Source organism: Talpa occidentalis, unplaced genomic scaffold, assembly GCF_014898055.3.
Source record: "Talpa occidentalis isolate TD23 unplaced genomic scaffold, MPIMG_talOcc4v2.1 talOcc4.8, whole genome shotgun sequence".
Taxonomy (NCBI): domain Eukaryota; kingdom Metazoa; phylum Chordata; class Mammalia; order Eulipotyphla; family Talpidae; genus Talpa; species Talpa occidentalis.
In genome coordinates, this window is record NW_023605194.1 from 105351836 (window position 1) to 105375722 (window position 23887).

Sequence of the window (23887 nt, forward strand, 5' to 3'; positions counted from 1 at the left end):
CTATGATATCATCTGAGGACTCATAGCCTGAGAGTATTATCTGATATTATTATCAGTTTTGCCAACTTAAGACTTTACAGAGCTGTGTCTCTGCAGTTCTGTTCTGATTTGTCTAGTAACTATGAAATGTCTTCCTCTAGTATTGTCTTCTCTTTGCCATTATGGGCAGAAAATGAAAAATTCTAAATTCTCAATTATGTTGCATGAATATTAAAAAAAAAAAAGACTACAGAAATGGTTTCTACAGGTTTGTTTTGCAACAAACAAAAAATATTCCCTTTGCTATTGCATCATCCTTCTAAGACAATACCATCATTCTTTTCTTTTCTTTTTATCATAGTCATTTTTAACACTGTTAGAGATAACTAAATAAGTAATGGTGACATAATTCCTAAGATGACAAAACAACAAAATGTTTTAAGATAGAGGAAAGACCACTAAGGTAAAAATAAAACAGTAAGTTTTATTCTATTATAAAAATAAGTAAATATTCTCTAAGAAAGACTCAAAGTCATGAAATATTAATCCTTAACAAAAAGTTAGAAATGCTCACACAAGAGACTCAAAAATGAAAATGAGGCCCAATGGACTTGAATACTGATGATTAATCTCTTAGTTCTATATTAAAAACAAAAGATTTCACATATAGAAAAAAAGATTATTAAAAAAAAGTACCTCCTGGCTAAGATGGGGCATTAGATGAGTTAATATAGACACGAACCACTCAGGTATCTGGCACATGATAAAAGTCCTCAGTGGTGTTAACGACTGTAACTCGCAGGGGATACCAAGCGTGGCACTGACGACAAGATGCAACATCTCCCCATGCCCTACACACCGGCATTTCTTTTCCATTCTGTGAGGAGTTTTCTCCAGGTCACAGACCCTTTAATTTCACTTAGAGAGCAAGAGATCATAGGGAAACATAGCCATCGACGCACATTCCAGTTCTACTTCTGTGTTGTGATCTGTTAAAATAACCTAATCTCTCTTGGCCTCGCCATCTTCACTGATGAAACAAGGATAACACTGAGCTGGCAGTATTGTTAGATGAATTACACAATGGATATACAGTACTCAAGTCCATTGTGCTGAGATTATGGACACTCAATAATTGCAATTGTTATGATTACTTATCTTCCCAAATATTAGAATAGTTTCTCTATTTGTCTAATGACTCAGTAAAAAGCAAATCTCACTATTTTTCATTCTTATAACATACCACCATCTCGAGATAAACTCCCTTTGTCCAAGAATTCTAGATATTATTGAAGCTAGTCAATGCTTAAAATTATCAAACTCAAGTTTGAGGTCTGTAGGCAAGTAATTTCTGCACCTTTTAAAGCCAGGTGAGAAAAAAAGACATAAACAGAGTCACTTAAAATATCTTACAAAAACTTTTAGAAATCCTTTCCTGTATGTTCACAGAAACACACACAGAAAAATAATTTCATTGTAAAATTCATTATTTATATTAATAATTTCAGTAAAGGTATCATCACGAATACAGTTTGTTCAAGGCATGGAAGAGACTAGGTGAGATATTTTACATTTTACTTTTTACTCATGCCCAACTGTACATAGCCACAATTCTCTCTAGGCTCAGACAGATTACTAACTCCTTTTCCTTTCCTTTAACCAACTGCCTTCTCCTGAAACCTCCAGCTGACATTGTCTCTATACTGACCATTACTTCGGCCTTCTCAAAAACTCTTGTATCTTCAAAAAAAACACCTCAAAATTTCAATTTCTTAGGAGTTTAGCAATCAGAACTGTAATAAATAACCTCTTAGATACTTCTGTCACCAGCCTCCTCCCCCTCACTTCACAATAGTTATTTAAAATAATCTTACATGGAGTTCTAGTGACTTCAAACTCAGGTCAGCGAAGGCATCTCCAAGTTGCCTTTGGGTATGCACCATCTGGAAAAGCTGGGTTGACAATGTCTGAGCCAGTCTTAGAATATTCTCATATTTTTTTTTGTTATCTCTTAATATATCAATCTGAGCTTCAAGTTCAAGGTCCACGGTTCTTGAGCCACGGCCTAGCTTCTCAGAGATAATTTGTCGAGTACACTGAAAGTGGAAAGAAAGTTGCATTTTGTTTAGGAAGAAAAAAATAAAACAGGATTCTAAAGTACAAATGCTGGAGCATGTGGTATATATGTTTTGGCTTCAAACAAATAAGTCTACCACATTAAGAACTGTCAGTCTCCTTAGAAGTTCATCTGGACTCACAAACAAACTTACCAGGTATGTCTAGTAACTATCCCTAATCAGGGGAAGCTTTAGTGCTTATCTACCCAATTTATGTACTGCAGATGAGCTCTTTCCATTATCATTTTCAAGCTTACTGCACTTGGACAGATTATTTAAAACAAGAGAGGTATACTTGGCATTGATTAAAAATAATACTACACTATTAATATAGGAATTATAAGAACACCAAAATTCTACTACTCTCTTAATAGTTTCAAATGCTGTATCCCTCTATCTTCCCCTGAAATAACTGTGTGTATGTGTGTAAGTAGATGAATGAAGAGAAGGAAGAAAGGAAAAAGAAGAAAGAAGAGGGGCTGGAAAGGGGATGAGAGAGATAAAGTGAAGGGAAATCAGGGAGGGGAAGGGGTAGGGGAGAGAGGGGAAAGGAGAGGGGGGAGAGAGAGAGAGAGAGAGAAACAATATGAGATTGAGAGACTGAGATTGTTTGGCTAAAGATACTTGAAGTCTTCTTTTACTTTTGCCCAGGTAGATATACTATTGTTATTCTATTCTGTCCCAGAAACAAGCATACAGGCACTTAAATTTTTTTTTAAGTACCTAACTTCAAAGTACATAGATGTAAACTTTCTTTTTTTAAAAAAAGATTTATTTATTTATGCATACAAGAGCTGGGGTACGGGCCAGAGGTGCGTGGGGGGAGGGAGGAGGTGGTGGTGAGAGGATTCACCAGAGACAGAGTGGGGAACATAACAGGTGGACTGAATGAAATACACTGCTGAGGGGAGCAGCAGGTGAGCCAGGAGAAGTCTGCTGTGCCACTTGGGTATCTCCCTGGCCCCCTGGGGATCGAACTCGTGCTGCAGAGGCTGCAGATTGCTTCATAGTGCTGTGTTTAACCCTTTGCGCCACCAGGGAGGCCCCACAGATGTAAACTTTCTTAATAATATTTGTTAGAAACAAAAAACTATAAGCAACTTCATCACCCAACAATACATTTTTTAAGCTACCCATACAGGGCACTAACAGACTTCTCATCATTTTATTCGTTGAAAGTAGTAAATGCCATTTTCAAAATTTGAAAATTTGCTATTTTAATTATTCTCTCAAAGTTTGGTCACATAATTAAAATTTGGTGTGACATTTAAAATAGTACATGAAATAAAAGTTTAATTTCCTCTTCTTTCTTTTAATTTCACTAAATGTTACAAGACTACTATATGTAGTTTGATGGGTAGTCTAAACCCTCCCTTAAATATATAATCACAAATAGTATTTTTAAATTAAACATAAGGGATGGATGACAACTGGGGGGAAGAGGGACACAACGGATAGTTAGGAGGACTATGGGTACTTTGGTGGTGGGAGAGCTACAATGGCCATACTTGAAGGGAGAAATTCTTTGTCAAAATGTTAACAAAGAGTAAAACCATTATTTACATAATTAATAAAATTATCAATCATTAATAATAAAAATTAATCATTAATAATTAAAAATTAATCATTAATAATTAAAAATTAATAAAAACAAACAAACATGAGCTACTCAATATCATAAACATTTCTTTTCCAACATTTTCTTATCTTGTGATGCTTCTGAGTCAATACACATAAATCTGTATTTAACCTCTTAATATATTACATGCTATTCATATAGTTTTCTGTAAGTTGAAAGAAATACACTGTTATGTTCTCTATTCTCATTAATCAAGAATCTTTAAGACTAAATAATTTTATTAAAGGCATTCTTTTTATTTTTAAGAAATTCTTAGAAAAGGATAGGAAAGGTAAGAGATCAAACTCACAGAAGGGTAATAAAATATTACTGTGGAAAATATAAACACTCCTAGAAGATAAAAATTCTATCAAAAGAAAAGTTTAAATTCTAGGTGTCATGATTTTAATGAGAAAAATATCAGCAAAAATATCTGAAATGGTAAGACGATAAGCTCATTCCAACTTTTCACCTGTATTTTCCCTTTTTCACCAGTATTTTCCTATTTTTCCCACAGGAACCCAATATAACAGACTGTGGAAATTCAAGAAGTCAGAATTGACTGAAGTTGTTCGGGAGACTGGGCAACATGAAAGAAATGGTTACTGCTATCTGAGTGGCCATTCCCCCCCACCCCGTCCCCCCCCACACAGAAATAAAGGTTAGACAGTAGGAGTGAAGGTTAATGAGGAAAGATTTTTCTTTCCAGGAAGCTACGGCAGTAGTAAGAGTAAGGTGATATTTATTATAAGGTATATTAAGATTAATCTGTACACTTAAAACAAGTTTGAAACTAATTTTAGAGTTTATATTCCAGTACAGACAACATTCTTAAGGAAAAACAAAAGTAATCTGGGAGTAAGAGCACTACAGATTAGCCTATGTGCAGCTTTGCAGATAAAGCAGTAGTGCAAAAAACAAGTTACCAATCGTTTCCCCATTCATTAGAGCAACTTTCTCACATAATCACTGAAGAGCAGATTTTAATTTAAACTGCTTCCTAGTATATACTGAAATTAACATGCAAAACAGGAAATTGGTATATATTATAAAGGAAGTTTAAAATACAAGAGAATTAAGAATCTCAGTTCTCTACCTTTTTCAAAGTCCCTGAGAATGCAGACAATTTACAAGAAGCTGCTGGTCTTATTCAATTTTCCACAGTTAAGAATTAAGAATTCATTTTAAAGATCACAGGACAAATGGAGCAAAGTTAAAGGAAGTAGCAAAAGTAAATTATTGTTCTATGTAATCCTCATTTTGGGGGAGGTAGATGAAATAAAATGATAATGTATGAAACACCATGAATCACCACCATACAAGTTCATGAATTTATATGATGATAGTTGCTGTATACTCTGAGTGTTTACCGCCAAGAACTTTTTCTGTGATACCAAAAAATAGACATTTAAATACAAGGAAAAGTTAAAAGAAACAAATGACAGAGATTAAAAGAATTATGAAGTGTGAAGGATAGGCAAGAAATATAAAAAGAAATATTAAAAACTGAACTGGGGAAATAGGTCAACCAGTAAATGAGTAAGGTAATATGACAAGAAAAACAGGAATGGATGTTTAAATGATACTGGCTCAAAGACAACACAGATTAACATGATAAGGGAGTGAATACTGATTGCAAATTCTCAAGTATTTTTTTTTTTAAAGCATTTAAAAAGCTTTTGGAAAGATGCCAAACAGTCCTGAAGACTGAAACCAAATTTATTCCTAAAATAAATCAATACAAAAAAAAGTATGAATGTACTTCAATTCTACAAAAAGAAAATACAAAAACAAACATAAAAAGGAGATAAACCAGAGCTCATTATAACTATTTCCACAGATAAGATAAATAAGAAAATGAACAATTTTTGGATTCCGACATCTATAGAGAGAATCAGTCATAGCCAGAATTAAGCTACGCAACAGCTGAAAGGATAACAAGCACCAGTCCTAAGTAACAATATCAGAAATAAAACTTGGATTACACAGATGATGATGAATATCCATGGTTAGCTTACAATCTGGACTGAAAAGGTCAAAAAGCTACCATAAAGAGTTATGTAGACCCAATACTGTCAATAACTCTGAGCTTCTTTTATTTGAGACCTAGGTCATCCCAGATACATTAGGTTACAAACCCCATAAAATCATGTAGGTTAGAACTTTTTTTTCTTTTGACTTAGACTGAATTATCCAATTTAAGCTCTGATGAAAAAAGTATCAGTTAAAGCAAAGAGATTACTCTGGGAAGAAAGACAGATCCTTCACATATTATTGGGCCATGTGTACAAACAACACTTCAGAGTCCAGTCATGTTCATTAACACACACTTTAAGAAATATGCGTAATATATATTAAGAAATATGTGTTGGGCCTCCCCTGGTGGTGCAGCGGTTGAGCGCTGGGTTGCGAGGCTGCCCACGCGCCAGTTTGATCCCCGGCCAACGGCGAGGGTCCCACCAAAAAAAAAAAAAAAAAAAAAAATGTGTTATACATATTAAGAAAATATGTGATATACTTTTCAAAAATGTGATGTTAATATGAGGATAAACATGAAGTCTTAAAAATTCAACTGAGATTATTTAGAGATGAGAAACAAAAGAAAAGGAGTAGATCAGAAAATACAAATATAGGGTAAAAAATATAAGAAACATGGAAAATGTGAACTAAACAACATGAGAGGAAGGCTCACATTGAGAGAAGTTTAAATGTAATTGCTAGGATTTGGTTTAGAATTAAGATCTATATTAGTTAGGTTCAAAATGTAAACATATAGAATATTAGTGAGAAGCAAATTTCATGAATAAATGAACAAAGACATAGCTGAATAAATAATAAACAAATGAAAGATAAGCAAGTGAATGGTAACGAAAGATAAGCAAGTGAAATGACAGGAAACATGAAGGGGAATCCCAGTTTAGACAAGCAGAGCCTCATGAACAAAGTTACAAAGGTGAGAGGAAGCAAGGTTTATTTAGGAACTGTCTGGGTATTTTGGTATGGATCACTGGCTCCAGAGGTGGAAAAGAACAGTTGGAATGATGAGGTCAGATTCACACCATTTATATGGGAAGTGAATAAAGGATTTTAAACAAGAGTGACCACATTAGGCAGAGCAGAATGCATAGTGCAAGAGAGTTTGTTAAAAAGCTATTACACTACCGTGTGAGAGAAATAAATATAAAGTGGCTATGAAGGCTGGGCCAGAGAAAAGGCATAAAGGCAGAGTATTAAAGAAGCAGAATCCATTTAATAACTGGCTGGATATGTGGAATCAGTGAGAAGGTAGATTAGAAATTTGAATATTTGTGTAAACTGCAGTGATAGGAGGGAATCCAAAGGAAAGAACAATACATGGAATGAAAGAACCCTTATCCAGAGTGCAATGATGAAACAGAATATCCTGAAGAGAATGGTTTGGGCAGGATCACATTCTGATGACAACATCAGCATTTCTCAGACACTACACTTACACAAGCTAAATTTCTGAAAAGCTAGTGAGAATGTTTCAGGGCACTTTTACCATCTTAAGAAAACCTGTATTTTTGTAGTGGATTCCAAATATTTATAAAGTACTAACCAAAAGAATAAATCCACTTCTGTATTATTTTTGAGAAAACATACGAAAGACATACATGCACTATATAAAAATGTGACAGCTCCTAATTAACAAACCACGAGACCCAAGCAAAATGAGGAATACTCCAACCTGAGCTGCTAGGGCTTTTATCCATTTAACTATTCCACAAATTCTGTCATGTCGTTCTTAGGATTTAAAGGTACTAAATGGATTTGGGGCTTGAGCTATTTGCAAAATGCATCAAACAGAGATTAATTTATTTGTTTTACAGAGGGCATAAGAAAAATAAATACCAATTACTCTGAAGCAATGTGCTTAAAAATGTTAATAAACTTTTGAAATCCAACATTTGCAATCTGGTGCTGTCTATATAGTTAATGCTTAGTTATTACAGGAAGATCAGACATTTTCTGACATTTAGTTGCTATAAAAATGTCAAAAAGAGGGAGGGGGTACAAAATATCGATAGCCATTCTACAGCATTTATTTCAAGGAAATATATCAATAGTTCAACTGAGTGTTCTCTATCAATTAAAATGCATTTTATAGTTTTCTTACACTCTTGCTACTGTTTCAACTACATTTAAGCTACAATAAAACAAAATACTTCATTTTTTATTTCTATTTTGTTTAGATGGCATCATTCTCTCCTATATATTCATATAATTACAATATAATAATTTGAATAACATAAGAATGAAAACTGTTAGAGCCAGTTAGGGTGGAAATGTAAATTACAAACCTTGTAGGTGTTTAGACTCCATTTTCTAACAAGTTCTAACTTTTCCATTGCAGGATTTTTAATTTCATCTGCTAGAATAACTGGTCCACTTTTTGTCTGTGTTTTCTGGCCACCTGCGTGATCATAACAAAAGTTAAAAACACAAACCAGATCAAGACAAGTAGGGAAAGAAAACAAAACTGGATGTTCTTCAAATTGAACAACTTATGCATTTCAAAACTAAGAACGTTCCAAAAAGTGAAGGACTACAGCTTCCTGGGATTACTGAGGATAATTTGTTAATAAAAATTATTTCTGTCAATTAGACACAATGCCCTGTGGTTTGTCTCCTTTGGTCTTAAAGAAAAAGATGCTGAATTCTGCTTTCTTTTCTATATGTTATTTACTTCAAGAGAAAAAAATTTCCACAACTAATCTTATAACCTAATGATCCTAAAAATACTGCCAGTAAAAATCTGGCACCCTCAGTGGTCTTCTATCACTGTGCTACAAGGCATAGAGTAACAACAGCATACTAACTATTATTTTGTGGGATTTAGCGCTATAATTCAAATTTCAATAGTCATTAAAAATGCTACCACCAGTATGAAGGGCTGGGTTAAAATAAGACCTATACCCTTTCTTCTAAAGGGACCCCCTAAATCCATAATTAATAAAGGCAGTTCAAAGTCCCGACAACATATTGCTCCAACAACCATGAAATTATAACATAAAAGCTATATGGTTCCTACAGTACAGTGTTTTTCATAAAAGTATTTATATACTAGTGAGTTAGGGTAAAAACTTTATAATTTATTTTTTAAAAAGATTATTTATGCATACAAGAACTGGTAAGGAGAAAAGAGAAAGGGTTTTAAAACAGTTTTTAAAGCTAGGCTCAGGAAAAAAAATCTTCTCTCACTTACTTTTATAACCAGACCAACCTTTATCATAGTTCACACAATCTAAGATTGAGAATGGTGTACAAAAATCAAACACACTTAACTATTTACAAAATTTTCATAGAAACAAAATACAAAGTATATTTCATATAAAAAGATATTTGGAATTCAATTATTTTCCTGCCATTATATTTAAGTGAGCAATATTTAGGTGTAGAGAAATTCAATGCACAGAAATTGATTTTTCCCAAGTAGCTTGCATTGACCATTGCAAATGGTCAATAATATTTTGTTGCAATCTGCAAACTACTTATTAGGTGAGACTGAAAATAGAAAGACACAACCTTTTCCAAGTGGCCCATTCCAAATAATGAACCACCTAAGTTACTCAAGGCTCCATTTTTGTTTAACTGAAGACAGAGGGGAGAGCAGCAAAGCTGAGAGTTTAGGATGAAATAAGGGAACTTGCCTTTTTTCAGAGCAAAGAGAGGATGCTTTAAAATGTCTGAAATTTTACAATGTTTTTTAACCTTTGTGAATTAAATTACAGGTTTAAGATAAAGCCTAATAACTCTGAAAAGCCAGAAAAACAGGCATGGCTAGAAAGATTATTTCTCTTATTGTTAAAAAAAAAAAAAAAAAAAAAAAAAAAAAAAAAAAAAGCAGCCACCAAAAAAGCCAGAAACACACACCTAAGAATATAAGGCAAGCGATTATGAAACTGAGTGAATTAGTTTAGCTTCAGTAGTAGCAAGAAGGGCTTTATCCAACCAGTGCAGTGAATACCTGCAGGAACAATTAAATCACTTCCTTGTTGAGCCAGTCGGCTAGCTGCAACCCTGCTAGGAGACATAACAGATGGCAATGGTGGTGCTGGGGAACCTGAAAAGGGTAAATATTTAACTGTGAAATCCTTTTTTCTTCCTTCACATATTGTATGTTTTAAATATAGATTTGCTAAAATAAATAAAGATTTGCTGACATTTCCTTTAAATTATTCAAAAAACTAGGATTTAAAATTGGAATTAAAATATTTGCTTTTTTGTAGGAAATTACTAATAAAAGGTGGATGCAACCAGGTTGGGTTTTCATTAAACTATTAAAAGCAAACAAAACACGTAACTGTAAAAAAGAAACTTGGCAAGACCACAGCTAAAGAGGAGTTTACCTGGACGCTGTTATTACCAAATCAATTAATAGACTGTGATTAAAGTCTCAGAGTTGAATGATTTAAAGCTTAAATATTTCATAACTTGCTATGCTTACAAAGGAAAGCTCTTCAAGTAAAAACCCTAAGGCATGTATTATAGAAATGTGAATGAATCCATAGTCTCCTCAGGAACCGCAGCCCCAAATCATAAATGGAATATCACAAGGTATGTATCACTGCTATTCTCAGACATCAGTTATGCCACCTGGGAGCTCATTAGAAATGCAAAATCTCAGGCCCTGTCGCAAACACACTGAGCCAAAACCTGCATTTTCACTAGAACTTTGGCTGATCCGCCTATATCCTGAAGTTTCAGAAGCACTGATACAAAGTGTTATTCTGATTGAGCATGACAATCACTTCTGGAGCTGTAAATGTATCTGGAACAATCTACAAGATCTACTGATCATCAGAGAGACAGGAATCTGTAGTTTTTTTTCTTTTTTTAACAATTTAAGCTGTTATAATTCTGTCTTTCTCTAACAAATAAAAACCATATATTTACTGGGCCTCCCTGGTGGCGCAGCAGTTGAGCGCTGGGCTGCGAAGCTGCCCGCAGCCTCTGCAGTGAGGCTACAGTGCAGCCTCTGCAGTGCGGCCACCGGGAGAGGGTCCCACATGGCATGCAGACCTCTCCTGCCGCGTCCGCTGCTCCCCTCAGCAGTGTACCTCGGTCCTTCTGCCTGTTCTGCTCCCGGCTCTTGCTCTGATGAATTCTCTCACCCTCCCACGCTTCTGACTGGACCCAGTGCTTGTGTAAATAAAGAAATCTTTAAAAAAAAAACAAACCAACCATATATATTTAAGGTGTACATAATGTTTTGCTACATGTACACACTATGAAATGATCACCACAACCAAGCTAACATACCCATCACTCAGTCACCTTTGTGTGTGTGGTTAGAACATTTGAGATGGGGCCTCCCCGGTGGCGCAGCAGGTTGAGCGCAGTGCCGTGAAGCTGTCCGCAGACTGCAGCGCGGGTTCGATTCCCAGCAAGCCAGGGAGAAACTCACGTGGCATGGCAGACCTCTCCTGTTTCACCCGCTGCTCCCCTCAGCAGTGTATTTCAGTCGTCTGCCTGTTCTGCTCCCCACTCTGTCTCTAGTGAATCCTCTCACCCTCCCACGCCTCTGGCCTGTACCCCAGCTCTTGTATAAGAATAAATAAATCTTAAAAAAAAAAAATTTAAAAAAAAAAGAACATTCGAGATCTATTTTCTTAGCAAAATCATAAATCAATTATCACAAATTTCAAGCACTCAGTACCTTATTATTAAATTCAGTCACCATGCTGTACATTAGGCATCTATCATTTTTCAAAAGCCACTCAGAAGATCCCCAAATAAAAACTAAGTTTGAGAAGCAAAGGAAAGAATAGTTTTTAAATGAAACACAACTGAGTCTTAAATTCTAACTCTGGATTTGAAATTCAGTTCCATTTGTCACATCATAATAGGAACACCCTGGCAAATTACTTAACATCTCTTAGTCTTAGTTATCTACAAAGTAAGAAAGTGACCACTCAACACTTTGCTAATGTCCAGCATCAAAACAAAGAAAACTGTACAGTTTCAATTGCTTTTTTTTTTTTTTTTTTTTTAAAGATTTATTTATACAAGCACTGGGTACAGTCAGAAGCGCGGGAGGGTGAGAGAATTCACCAGAGCCAGAGCGGGAAGCAGAGCAGGCAGAAGGACCGAAGTACACTGCTGAGGGGAGCAGCGGGCGGCAGGAGAGGTCTGCGCGCCATGTGGGACCCTCCTCTGGTGGCCGGGGAGCAGCTGGGGATCGAACCGGCGCCGCAGAGGCCACAGCCAGCATCGCAACCCAGCGCTCAACCACTGCGCCACCGGGGAGGCCCTCAATTGCTTTTTTAATTTGAAATTCTAAAGGCTGTGCATATCCAGGGGAGTGATAGTTAAGAAAAAATTGAAAAAAAGTATTGGTCCTTCCATATTTGGTTGAGAATATTTTAATAACTGCAAGACTCAGTTACACTCTTCCCCACTCCTCTAATAATACATAATATATCAAACTATAATTAAAAACATTTAATAGTATAGAATCAACATTAATTTTATTTACTTACAATTAGTAAAAATTGGGCTTGTCCCAGACATAGTTCTGATGCAGCCAGTTCTATTGATATGAAAACCTTAGTTTGGAGTATATCTCATTTTAAAATCCAAACATGCATAAGATCTAAATAGGCTGGTACTACCTTTCGAAGTGACAGAGTCTTGTCTCTTTAAATATTTTGACCACAAAATTTAACACTGGAAGGGAAGCTGGAAATTAACAAGTCTAACATTAAATCATGGAATGAGGCCCAGTGAGATTAAAACAGCTTATTAGAGACTCTCCATAATATGTCCATATTCTGAATTTATACCATAATATCTCCAATATGAAATTCAATATAGAAAACACTAATTCATAAGTTACTTGTTGAGTTGCAATGCATTTTAATAGCTTATATAGTCTACTCATCATTTTAAACAAAGACTTGTCTATCTCTACCATCCAAGGCACAAGTGTTTCTATTATAAAGAAGTATTCAACAAGAGACAACTACTGCAGTTCCCTTTCTTGATAATCCTAGGAACACAGCCCTGTTGTTCTGGTTATTACTGTTTATTAATCTTGCATAAGAAATAATGCCATGACACAACATGAGATGTGCATAATGTATGTAACAACAGACTAAAGTAGCAAATGAAGCAGTATTGAGCTCACTAGGTAATTCAATTTTTTGGCTTTACCTTCAAGGGTAATTATCACTTGTCTATATCTTTAACATTCTAACCTTTAAACCACTCATACTAAATTAAATACAGAAATCACTCACTAATACCAAATAAAATAAAAATAGTTCTTAAAAACCTAGGATCTGTGCTAACTGACTATATTTAGAGAATGAGTTCTGCTTCATCTCAACCACAGAAATCTAGGAATATGAATATATGAATACAATGACAGAAACCCGTTACAACAGGTCATGTACCAAGTACACTTGACTCTTATGAATTATGATTTATTCATGATTTCCACTACTAATTTGGCAACATATATGTTAGGCAGATTCCAGTATTTGTTGTTGTGAGGCTAAATTTAAATGTAATTTTTTCTAAATTTACTCCAGAGATGGGAGTAAATGATTAATACTCTCCTTGAAGTAACTGTTCAAGTAAAAGAGTCACTATTCAGTTATCTTAGAATTCTTCCAGAGAGCTAATAAAGCCCAAACTCCTTCAGAATCTTTTATAAGACTTATTTCCTAAGTTTTAAAATTTTTTTCTCAGGTTCTTTCCAACTGATCTAGAGAAGACGTCTTAAAACAAGAGCACTTAAAATACCTGTAACTTACCAATAAATGCATAAATAATCTGAGTAGGGCAGAATGATTATCTTTTTAATATACAGATCAACAATGCAGTTGGCATTAAAAAAATGTTTTAAAGTCAGTTTGCCCCCTTCCGCTCTGGTAATCACAGCTATAGGGAGGAGGGCAGAAAAGGTAACAGGGTAAGCGCCTGGTGTGAATGGAAACCAGACTTTCAGTGGGGATCAAAAGGTAATATATACAACAGATGTCAAAATACAATGTTGTGCATCTGAAACTTACATAATGTTAGAAACCAATGTTACTTGAATAACAAAAGTAATAGTTCAGAGACATAAATTACTGCCATTATCATGAGACAAGTTTTCATTCCAATTTGAAGAATTAGGCTGTATCTATAAGCAAGTGTGATACAGCAGCATCTTCAAGCTCATGCACGGCAGCTTATAATGATCAGTTATTGTATAATACTATTTCACTTAAGACTAAACCAAATGTCAAACCAAACTAAACTTAAAATATCTTAAAAGAGTATCTTTTATTACATGTTGATGTTTAAATTTGGAAACTGGTAATGAGTGAAAATGCTGTCACATTTCACAAAGTTCTATCCTCAAGCACTCTTTTGGCACTGAGTCAACCCTTTCAAATTCAAAATTATTCCCTAGATAAGACTGTCACAATGCTACACAATGACTACTGAGATACTGACACTTATACTAAATTATACTTATACTAGCAAAATTATACTTATACTTGCTTTCTAGAGCTTTGTTTTTCTGAACATCAGAATAAAAGGGAGATAAATGATGTCACTAGACAGTCCATTTTACAGCCTAGAGTAGAGGATGTTAATCTGGATTATCCTAAATGCCTGTTTCCAGGACCCATTTAGTAAAGAATATATTTCAAAATATAAGTTGTTGTTGAATCAAGTATTGACCTTTGGTGCAATAAAAATACAAAACACAATTATCTGCAAGCGGGCTAAGGACTGCAAAGGCATGGAAATATTTTTTTCATTTTGCAAAATAATGCAGTATTAAAAGTAATACACTTCCTGGAATATCAACTATAGCTACTACTTTAACTACAGTTGTTAAAAACCAGCCCCTTTTACACCCAAATGTCTACATAGCTCTACTTTTGTTAACTAATGTGAAAATGAAAAAAACTTTAGACATGTACATTATACATGTTATATACAAAATTGAACATAACAGGACTCACTACTTATTCTTAAAAAGAGCAGCTTATAAAATTGACTCTTGTTTTACTATGCCTAATCTATTTTTTTAAAAAGATCTACTTATTTATGCATACAAGACCTGGGGTACAGGCCAGAGGTGTGGGGGGTGAGAGGATTCACCAGGCAGAGTGGGGAGCAGAACAGTCGTATCTACACTGAGGGGAGCAGCGGGCAAGATAGGAGAGGTCTGCTGCTCCATGTAGGTCACCACCCTGGCTAGCCCCATCCAACTCGTGCTGCAGTAGCTGCAGATAGCTTGATAGTGGTGATGCTTAACCCCTTGCGCCACCAGGGAGTCCCCTGCCTAAACCATTTTACACCAAGCTGCTTACCTTCTGGGGGAGGCGGGGTGGGGTGGGGGGGGAATTATTAAACATGCCCTTTGTTACTGCCCTGGGAAAAAGCTCTTGGAAGTTTATGTTGAGAACCCCCCATTTTGCCTCAAGTATCCTTTGTCTTTGCTAAACTGTGCATGGCATACTTTTGCTGTAATAAATTATAGCTGGGAATATGACTATATACTAAGTCCTGAGAGTCCTCTTAGCAAATCTGAGAGTGGGCTATTAAGCCTCCGTCCTGTTTACCACAATTAGTAGGAAAAGTTTTCTTTTCCAAATTTTTTTGAAATGTATACTTATACTATCAATTTTGACTTACAGCCATAGGTTTTGTGGTTACAAACTAAAATAATCTAAACCTGCATTTTAATGTATATTTTTTAGTTTTTACTTCAGTATTTTAAAGTCAATTATTAAATAATAACTAGTGAAATTTTGCTTATTGATCTATTTATGTAACGAAGACTTAAATAATTTGCAAATTATTTAAATTGAAGAGAAAAAGGATTAAATTTATAATAGTGTTTTCTCACAGGATAAGGGGCTTAATTTTTATGCTTCATTAATAAAGGTAGCATTTTTACTTTACACGAGCCATCTTTAAAAACATATGGGCTCTTACCTTGAAATGCTCCTCCTTCAATAACCCCCTCTTTGGTACTGTCAAAACCATGAGATGTAATTTGGGTTTCAGAGAGACCAAGTCCAGCTGGTAATGAACGCTTCAAATCCTAAGTGACATTTAAGTAAAAGAGAAAGTTTCTGTAAAAAAAACTCATACCATGTAACAGTTCAGCATAATTGTGTCCTTTTAATCACATCCCAAACTATTTTTTCTCTATTATGTAGTATTCCCTATACTGTCAAAACATTCTGTAATGTTATATTATCAACAGCAAACTCAGCAATATTTGCTAGTAAAAGGTCCAGTATATATCAAATACAAAATACATTCATTATTCTAGAGCAAAACTGGAGGCAGATATTAAGAAATTCTATTTTCGAATTCTATTGATACACCTGGAAAATCATTTTAAAAAACAAAATTAAGATGACAAAAAACCACGTCTATTAAAAAACTCAGAAAATATATTCATGATAAGCCTGGTCAGCACAAATAAAATCATTCATTTGCAATATTAATTTTCCTTTGATTTTGAAGTTAGCTAGTTTAAGAGGGATTCTCTGACTTCAATTAGGGTGAGGTAAAAGAAATTCTTAATATTTATTTAGACTTATGCTAAACATGATATTAGTGAACCTAACTGCAAATTAGCTGGTAATTGAGACTTAACCGTGGTAAATACCAAACACTGAGTATTATAGTTAAAAAAGAAAGCCAAGAAACAGATTTCTAATGAACAGTTTCTTTCCCTTGGCTTGCATATGAGGTATTACCCAATTTTCATAAGTAGTGTCTATAAATGGATTTTGTTGGCTTTTCATAATAATGCCGAGTTCATGATACAGTAAAGATATCTTTAATTCCATTCTTAATACTCCACCTACCACATATAATGCATAACTGTATTTCCAAAACTGACAACAGTTTGAGTTCTCCAATTTGCAAAGTCAAAACTTAACAGACATAGGGCCTCCCCCGGTGGCACAGCAGTTGAGAGCTGGGTTACGAAGCTGCCCGCAGCCTCTGCAGCACCGATTGGATCCCCGGCCACCAGCAAGGGTCCCACTTGGTGCGCAGACCTCTCCTGACATGCGCACTGCTCCCCTCAGCAGCGTATTTTGTCAGTCAGTCTGTTCTGTTCCCCACTCTGGTGAATTCTCTCACCCTCCCGCGCTTCTCTGACTGTACCCAGTGCTTGTATAAATAAATAAATAAATAAATCTTTAAAAAAAAAAAAAAAAAAAAATTTCTCCCTCTCTCAAAAAAAAAAACTTAACAGACATAAATGGTAATTCTTGTTACACTTTCAACTCCTAGCCTCAGAACACTCTTGGCTTTCTTCTTATGCCAGCTGATGTGTTTCACTGTCTCTTCTGCTGATATCTCCTCCAAATCCTGGAGTCCCCAAGGGTTCGGTCAGAGGATTTTCTCTTCTGTACTCATTTCTTGGGTGATCTTATTCAAGTCTTAAAAATTATTTATACATTGACAATGCTCAATTTTGACTGTCACACTCAGATATTGTCAGGCACCTCAAACTTAGTATGTCCAACAGGAATTGATTATACAAGAAATCTTCATCCCGCAATAGACAAAACAAAATAATGCCACCATATTTTCTCTGCTTTCAGTTAATGGCATCACTACCACCAAAATATTACCTAAAAATTTGACTCTTCTTTTTCTCTCATACCCACATCTAAACCAAAAGCAGATCCTATCAGATCTATCCTCAAAATACATCCAGGATCGGGCCTCCCCGATGGCACAGCGGGTTGAGCGCAGCGCTGTGAAGCTGTCCGCAGCCTCTGCAGCATAGGTTCGATTCCTGGACAGCTGGGAGATAGCCACATGGCGCAGCAGACCTCTCCTTTCTAGCCCGCTGCTCCTCTCAGCAGAGCTTTCAGTCTGTCTGCCTGTTGTGCTCCCTGCTCTTTCTGTGCTGAATCCTCTCATCCTCCCACGCCTCTGACCTGTACCCCAGCTCTTGTATAATTTTTTTTTTTTTAAAAAGTACATCCAGGATCAAATTAATTATCATCCCTTGTCCTCCTCCAGTACCACCATGGTCTAGGCCAGCATCACCTGGATTATTCCAAGACCCGCCCCAACTGGCATCAGTACTTCAATCCATGACACACACCTCTAATTCTACACGTCAACCAGTTATCCCCTATACAAAACCCTCCAGTGGCTCGAAGTCAAATTCAGACTATTTAATATTCTTAAGGAATTTTATACTTTGATTCATCTACTGGCCTCAGTATTACAGCCATAGTTTCTTTTCTTTTTTTTTTTTTTTCATGCAGTTTCTTCAAAAACAATAAAACTACATCTGTTTCAGGGCCTTTGAACTTTTATTCCTTCTTCCTGGAATGCTCTCCTACCAGAAATCCACAGAACTTGCTCCTTCAGCCACACAAGTTTGAAGCCAACACTGTATGAAGTAGCAATCCCTACAACCTCTACACCAGAACTCCCTACTCTGCTTACCCTGTTTTATTGTTCTCATGGCAGTTATGAAATAATGTGTATATTTGCTTATTTTTGTCTCTCCTCACTATGCTATATTTTCATGAGAGCAGGGATATTGCCTACTTTGTTTATTGTTATATCCTTAAATAGTAACTGAGTTGTAGTACATATTCAGCAAGTATGTATTGAATAAATTTGTTGAATGCACTAAAGGACTTATGACTCAACAATATATATAGATTAATATAGATTAAGAAGCTGCCATTGGTTTACTTTTAAATTAATTTTATGAGCATTTGCTTACTCTTACTATATGTTAGACTTTCTGAGCCAAGATAAGGTACAGTCCGAGCCTCACTGGAGAGACAAGATATGCAAACATTAACATAAAAGTTGAAGTTGGTGTTAAAGTATAAGAGGAATTCAGTGCAGGATCTATGTCCATGAGAACCAAGAGGAAGGGCAAAAGTACTGCCTGAGTTCTAGAACACAAAGAATTTATTTATTCATTGAACAAACATTTAATGAGCACCAACTTCATGACAGCCATTGCTCTGGACACTATACATACTGCAGGACAGGAAAGAGATAAGTGTCTGCCCATTTTAGACTAATATGAGGGGTGTGGAAGAGAAGGATAGTAAATTAAACTTTTCCCCACCACCATCCCTTATTCCATTATTGCTTTAAATACTGTTGCTTTATAGTACAGCTTAATATCAGGTAACGCGATGCCTCCATTTCTCTCCTTTTCCTTTTCTGTCATGACTGCTTTAGGTAATTGAGGCCTTTTATGGCTGCATATAAATTTCAACATTTTTGTTCAATTTCTTTGATGATCACTGACGGTATTTTTGATGAATACAGTATTAAGTACTAATTTTGGGTAGAGTAGTAATTCTGACTATATTGATCTTCCCCATCCACGAGCATAGATTGTCTATCGCCTGTGTCATGATCTGTACAGTTTAGCAAAGTCTTATACTTTTCATTGTTTAAGTCCTTCATCTTTCTTGGTTAGATTAATTCTTAGGTATTCCATTCTTTTTGATCAATTGTAAATGGAATTTTTATTTTCTTAATTTCTTTTTCTTCTCATTCATTGTTTGTATGTAAAAATACAATGGATTTTTGTATGTTGATTTTATAATCTGCCTCTATCTCCAAAAACATTTTTATCACTGATGTCATGAAATGTACTGCCAATTTTTTTCCCCCATGTTTTATTGTTCCTAATAGCTTTTTGGTGGAGTTTTTAGTGTTTTTGACATATAATATCACATTGTCTGCCAACAACGACAGTTTCACTTCCTCTTTTTCAATTGGTATTCCTTTTATTTTCTGTTGTCTGATTTTTCACCAAAACAGTCTACTTTAATACTAAATTAAACAGAAGTGGTAACAATATGTAACAGAATTCATTTTAGTATGTTTTCTGAACGATTTAAAGAAATACCTTTTAAAAATCATTATTTCATAATCTACTAAAGTTTAAACATATCAACACAAATATGTTCTAACTTGTAATTTCCTACCAATAGTTTCCTATTAGTACAAAATAGAGGAATAGTCTTCATTCCATTTCACTTATTTCCTAATATCACTTAAAACCTCTTGTCACAGGACAATATCCTTTTCATTTGTGTATTATTTTGAAGAGTGCTTGAAACAAAAATCATTCTGTATACTGAGTTTTATTTACTTACTATTTTTAAATCAAATCTGAGTCTGTTTATTTTACTTAATGATTTTTTACCCCTTTCAGTTAATTTTTAATTTTTTTTATTTGATTGAGCGAAATACACTGCTGAGGGGAGCAGTGGACAAGTCAGGAGAGTTCTGCTGCGCAACGGGTTGCTACCTGGCCAGCCAGGGATTGAACTCATGCTGCAGAAGCTGCGGACAGCTTCATAGGTTGTGTCTTAACCCCTGTGCCACCAGGGAGGCCCCTGAGTTTATTCTGTAATATCTAAATCAATGGTTTCTAGTTTTAAACATTATCAATCCTTTTATTCATAGTTACATTAAAACCAGACAAGCTTTTCTAGACATATTACTTACAAAATAAAGTACTGTCAAGCTACCAAGATATTTCTTAAACTTTACAAGCTTAGTCATTAAGGTCAACTAATTTCAGAATTGTTTCCTTGGATGTTGCCTTGCTCTAAGTCTTCAAAGATTTTCAGCTTTCCCTAAGAGAAAAAGTACCAAAGACACCTCTCAAAATATAAGGTACAAAAAATTATACTCAAACAGCATACAAATAGCAATACAAGTTGTGTTTTGTATTTGGTGTCTTTTTGGAACTTATCTGAAAGCACTTTATTCATTTGATCACCACAGAATATTGTGGAAATTCAAAAAAAAGGGACTTGGGCCTCCCCTGGTGGCTCAACAGTTGAGTGCTGGGTTGCGAGGTTGCCTGCAGCCTCTGCAGCCACTGGCAAGGGTCCCACAAAAAAAAAAAAAAAAGGGACTTATAGTAGTAATGTTTGAAAAGAGAGAAAGAGAGGAGTCACTAACAGGTTAAATAGTAGTTATGATGGATATCTGATTACCTAAATTTTCTTTTTTTTTTTAAAGATTTATTTATTTATGCATACAAGAGCTGGGGTACAGGCCAGAGATGTGAGGGGGGTGTGTGACAGGCTCCATCAGAAATAAGAGTGGGGAGCAGAACAGGCAGATTGACCGAAATATACTGCTGAGGGGAGCAGCAGGCGAGACAGGAGAGGTCTACCTTGCCATGTGGGTTTCTCCCTGGCGGGCCAGGGATCAAACTCATGCTGCAGAGGCTGCGGATTGCTTCATAGTGCGGTGCTTAACCCCTTGCGCCACCAGGGAGGCCCTGATTACCTAAATTTTCAAGGCACACCCTCCATTTTGTCATGCAGTGTAGTCTAGAAGAGACTTCTAGTCCTCTGAGTATATGACATCTTGTTAAAAACAAGATGAATAGCCTGCCATTGGGAACTTTAGGGTCCTTTACTCAACAAACAAAAGTTCTTCCAGAAAAAAGTCATATCCTTTATGTAAAACTGCCACACAATCTGAAAAGCAGTAAGGTCTTTCTATATCTAAACTGTTACTAACAGAAGGAGCCTCACTAAAAGTGGTACAAATGGGTGCTTTCAGATTCTGAACAGACCTATCATTTTGGCAGTGGTCTGGCAGCTAAGTGGAACACAAAATGATATAGACTATGTGAGAGGAATGCATGACTTATGAGATAACTGTATTTTATGAGCTTGTTGACTGTTTATTGTAAATCACACATTCTGTAAGTCATATAATTTAGCCTCATAGCTCACATAAATTTAAATGTGCTTTTAAATAACCCTCACATTTTTAAAGTGTCTCAGTAATAAGGCTGCGCCTGGCTTAATAACTTTATAAAGATCTGTAGTACATTTATTTCTATAGCGTCCAGAATATATTTGAGAGACAATGACTCCATTTATAATCAAGTATATAAAATTCCTAATTTGCATTTTTATGTTGCTGACATGCAACTAAAAGTTTAAGATTTTGCAAAGTTGTATCTAACAAAGGCACAATAAAATGGGATAAATTTGAAGTTAACTTTCTACTCAACTATTAGGATAATGCTAGAATCTTTAATAGTTTTAAAATAAATTTCCAAACAATTAAGCAAAAACAAAATACTTTTGACAAAAGTTTCATGTATATTTTAAGTCTTTTTTAAAGAAAAGAATTATACTTGTAAGTAACAGTTTCCAGAAAACTGGAAAAATGGTGCTCATTTTCAGCCAAAATAACATTACCTCCATTTCGCAGGTTAAGAATGAGTTAAAATGTAATTTTAGAATTTACAATTTAGTGTGATAATCTGCCTTTGAACTATAGTTAGTGCAAAACCAACACATAGAAAACAAAAAACACTCAGTAAATTTGTTTTAAAACATACACCCTTATAAGATGTACAACACTACAGTATAGAAACAACACAATTAGAGATTAATTACTCTTTCTCTTCTAATTAGGGCAAATCAGAGAAATCTTGAATAAAGGAGTGATACTCAAAGCATGTACTATAACAACCATCTATAAGATTTTGCCAAGCATTCTATAAATTACATAAACTCTTCTCTTCCTTAGTTTCCTTACAGAATATTCTTCCAGTTTTCCTCCTCTTAAAAGGGCTTGTGATTTTTTCCCTATAGCTTCTATTCAGGGGACAAGCCGACAAGTCTTCCCTCTCCTCTTCCCTTGGTGAACTCCCTGATTTTAACTGTCAATAATCTTGCCCTCCTTGACATTCATTCTTCTAACTGTAGGCTAAGAACTTCTTAACATGCCAATCTGGTTGAGACATGTCCACCGTGTGCCATTTAGGGGCCCTTCACTGCTTTTAAGTAAAGTTCAAATTCCTCAACATGGTTTGAACCTCTTGCAGTACCTCTTTTGCCTCATTTCTCTCACATCTGCCCCCTTCCCTCAACTTCCATTGCATCAATAGTGGATAGTCTTGAACTTTTTTTAGGTCTTTATAGTTGTCCTTTTTAAGAACATTCTTCATCCTTCTTTACTAGCTTATCCTTCTGATTCAGCTTGGGCAGCAAATACTCAAAATATTTCCATACTCCTCCTAACAGTTCTCAGAACATGTTGTACTTGACCTATGACCTAACATAATACTTTGTACATGGCATTAAAATCAGTTTGTCTATATTCTCTTTCCCCATAGGCTATTAGCTCAAAATACTTGTAGGACGCCTAAAGCTGGTAGTTTTGATTCAGACATGGTAATTTGTAGTTGGACAAGGGACCAAAAAAAGTATGGGGGCAGATAAAAGATACAGTAGACTAACACAGTACAACACCTGTTCCACTTAGGCAACCTGAACTCCATGGTCAGTCTTTAGACCTTGTGATCCCTCAGGAAGCAACACATCTGTTGTCTTAAGTCTAATAATTCACTTTATGATTATAATCTCCACCTATATCTGTTTTCCACCTGATCAAGACAGCAAACCTCCTGACTTAGCTATTTTCTCCATTTTAATACACACACACACACACACACACATTCTCTCTCTCTCTCTCTCTCTCTCTCTCTCTCTCTCTCTCCCAGTCTCCCCTCCTCTCCCTCTCTCCTTGGTAACAAATACTTTACAACATCTTATTGTATCACTACCTGTTAGTGGTTTACCGGTTGTCCTCTTGGCCACACACCTCTCAACCACCTTGGTCTAGATTCTAAGTAATACTGAAGTTTAGTAAGAATAAAATCACATACCAACTTGCATCAACAAAATGCTGAATACACTCAAAGATTCTCACTGTGGATATATTTTTTTGTAACTATATTCAAAGCTATTACCCCTAGAAATCAAAAAAAATTATTTATGATAGTTTTTACTTGTAAGTAAAGGCACAATCTACAGATTAATTTAGAAAAGGCTTCAGCCTTTTATTAAAAATAATATATTTATGCACAAATTTCAGTTAATTTAATAGATGTATATATAAAATATTTTTAGAACTTAATTTGTGGTAATAGCACTAATAATATATTCTATACTTAAAAAGTAAACATTAAAATAAATCTAGATTTGCATGGGCTAAATACTTCGACATACCTTGTGAAACATTTGTCATACTCTAAAAGGGTCCAAGAGATACATTTGGTAAAAACTAATCCTTGGAAAAACTTGCACTACACCCATGTTGCTAATGACTGAGCTACTAAGCTTTTACATGTGAG

At 35.3% G+C, this 23887-nt stretch overlaps 1 protein-coding gene across 7 annotated transcripts in view; it reads right to left on the bottom strand.

The window, feature by feature from the left end:
* The window catches only part of ARFIP1 (ADP ribosylation factor interacting protein 1), a 73363-nt gene that overhangs the window by 24527 nt on the left and 24949 nt on the right, over positions 1-23887 (bottom strand). For 5 of the 7 annotated variants that reach the window (XM_037497796.2, XM_037497794.2, XM_037497797.2 and 2 more), the window contains 4 exons: positions 15682-15790; positions 9704-9799; positions 8037-8149; positions 1854-2075 (listed from right to left, as the gene is read on the bottom strand). In XM_037497796.2, coding sequence (XP_037353693.1) covers positions 1854-2075; positions 8037-8149; positions 9704-9799; positions 15682-15790 — 540 coding nt within the window. Of the gene's footprint in view, positions 1-1853; positions 2076-8036; positions 8150-9703; positions 9800-12218; positions 13978-15681; positions 15791-23887 lie in introns of those variants that run through there. The other 2 variants (XM_037497800.2, XM_037497798.2) reach the window with 2 other exon arrangements.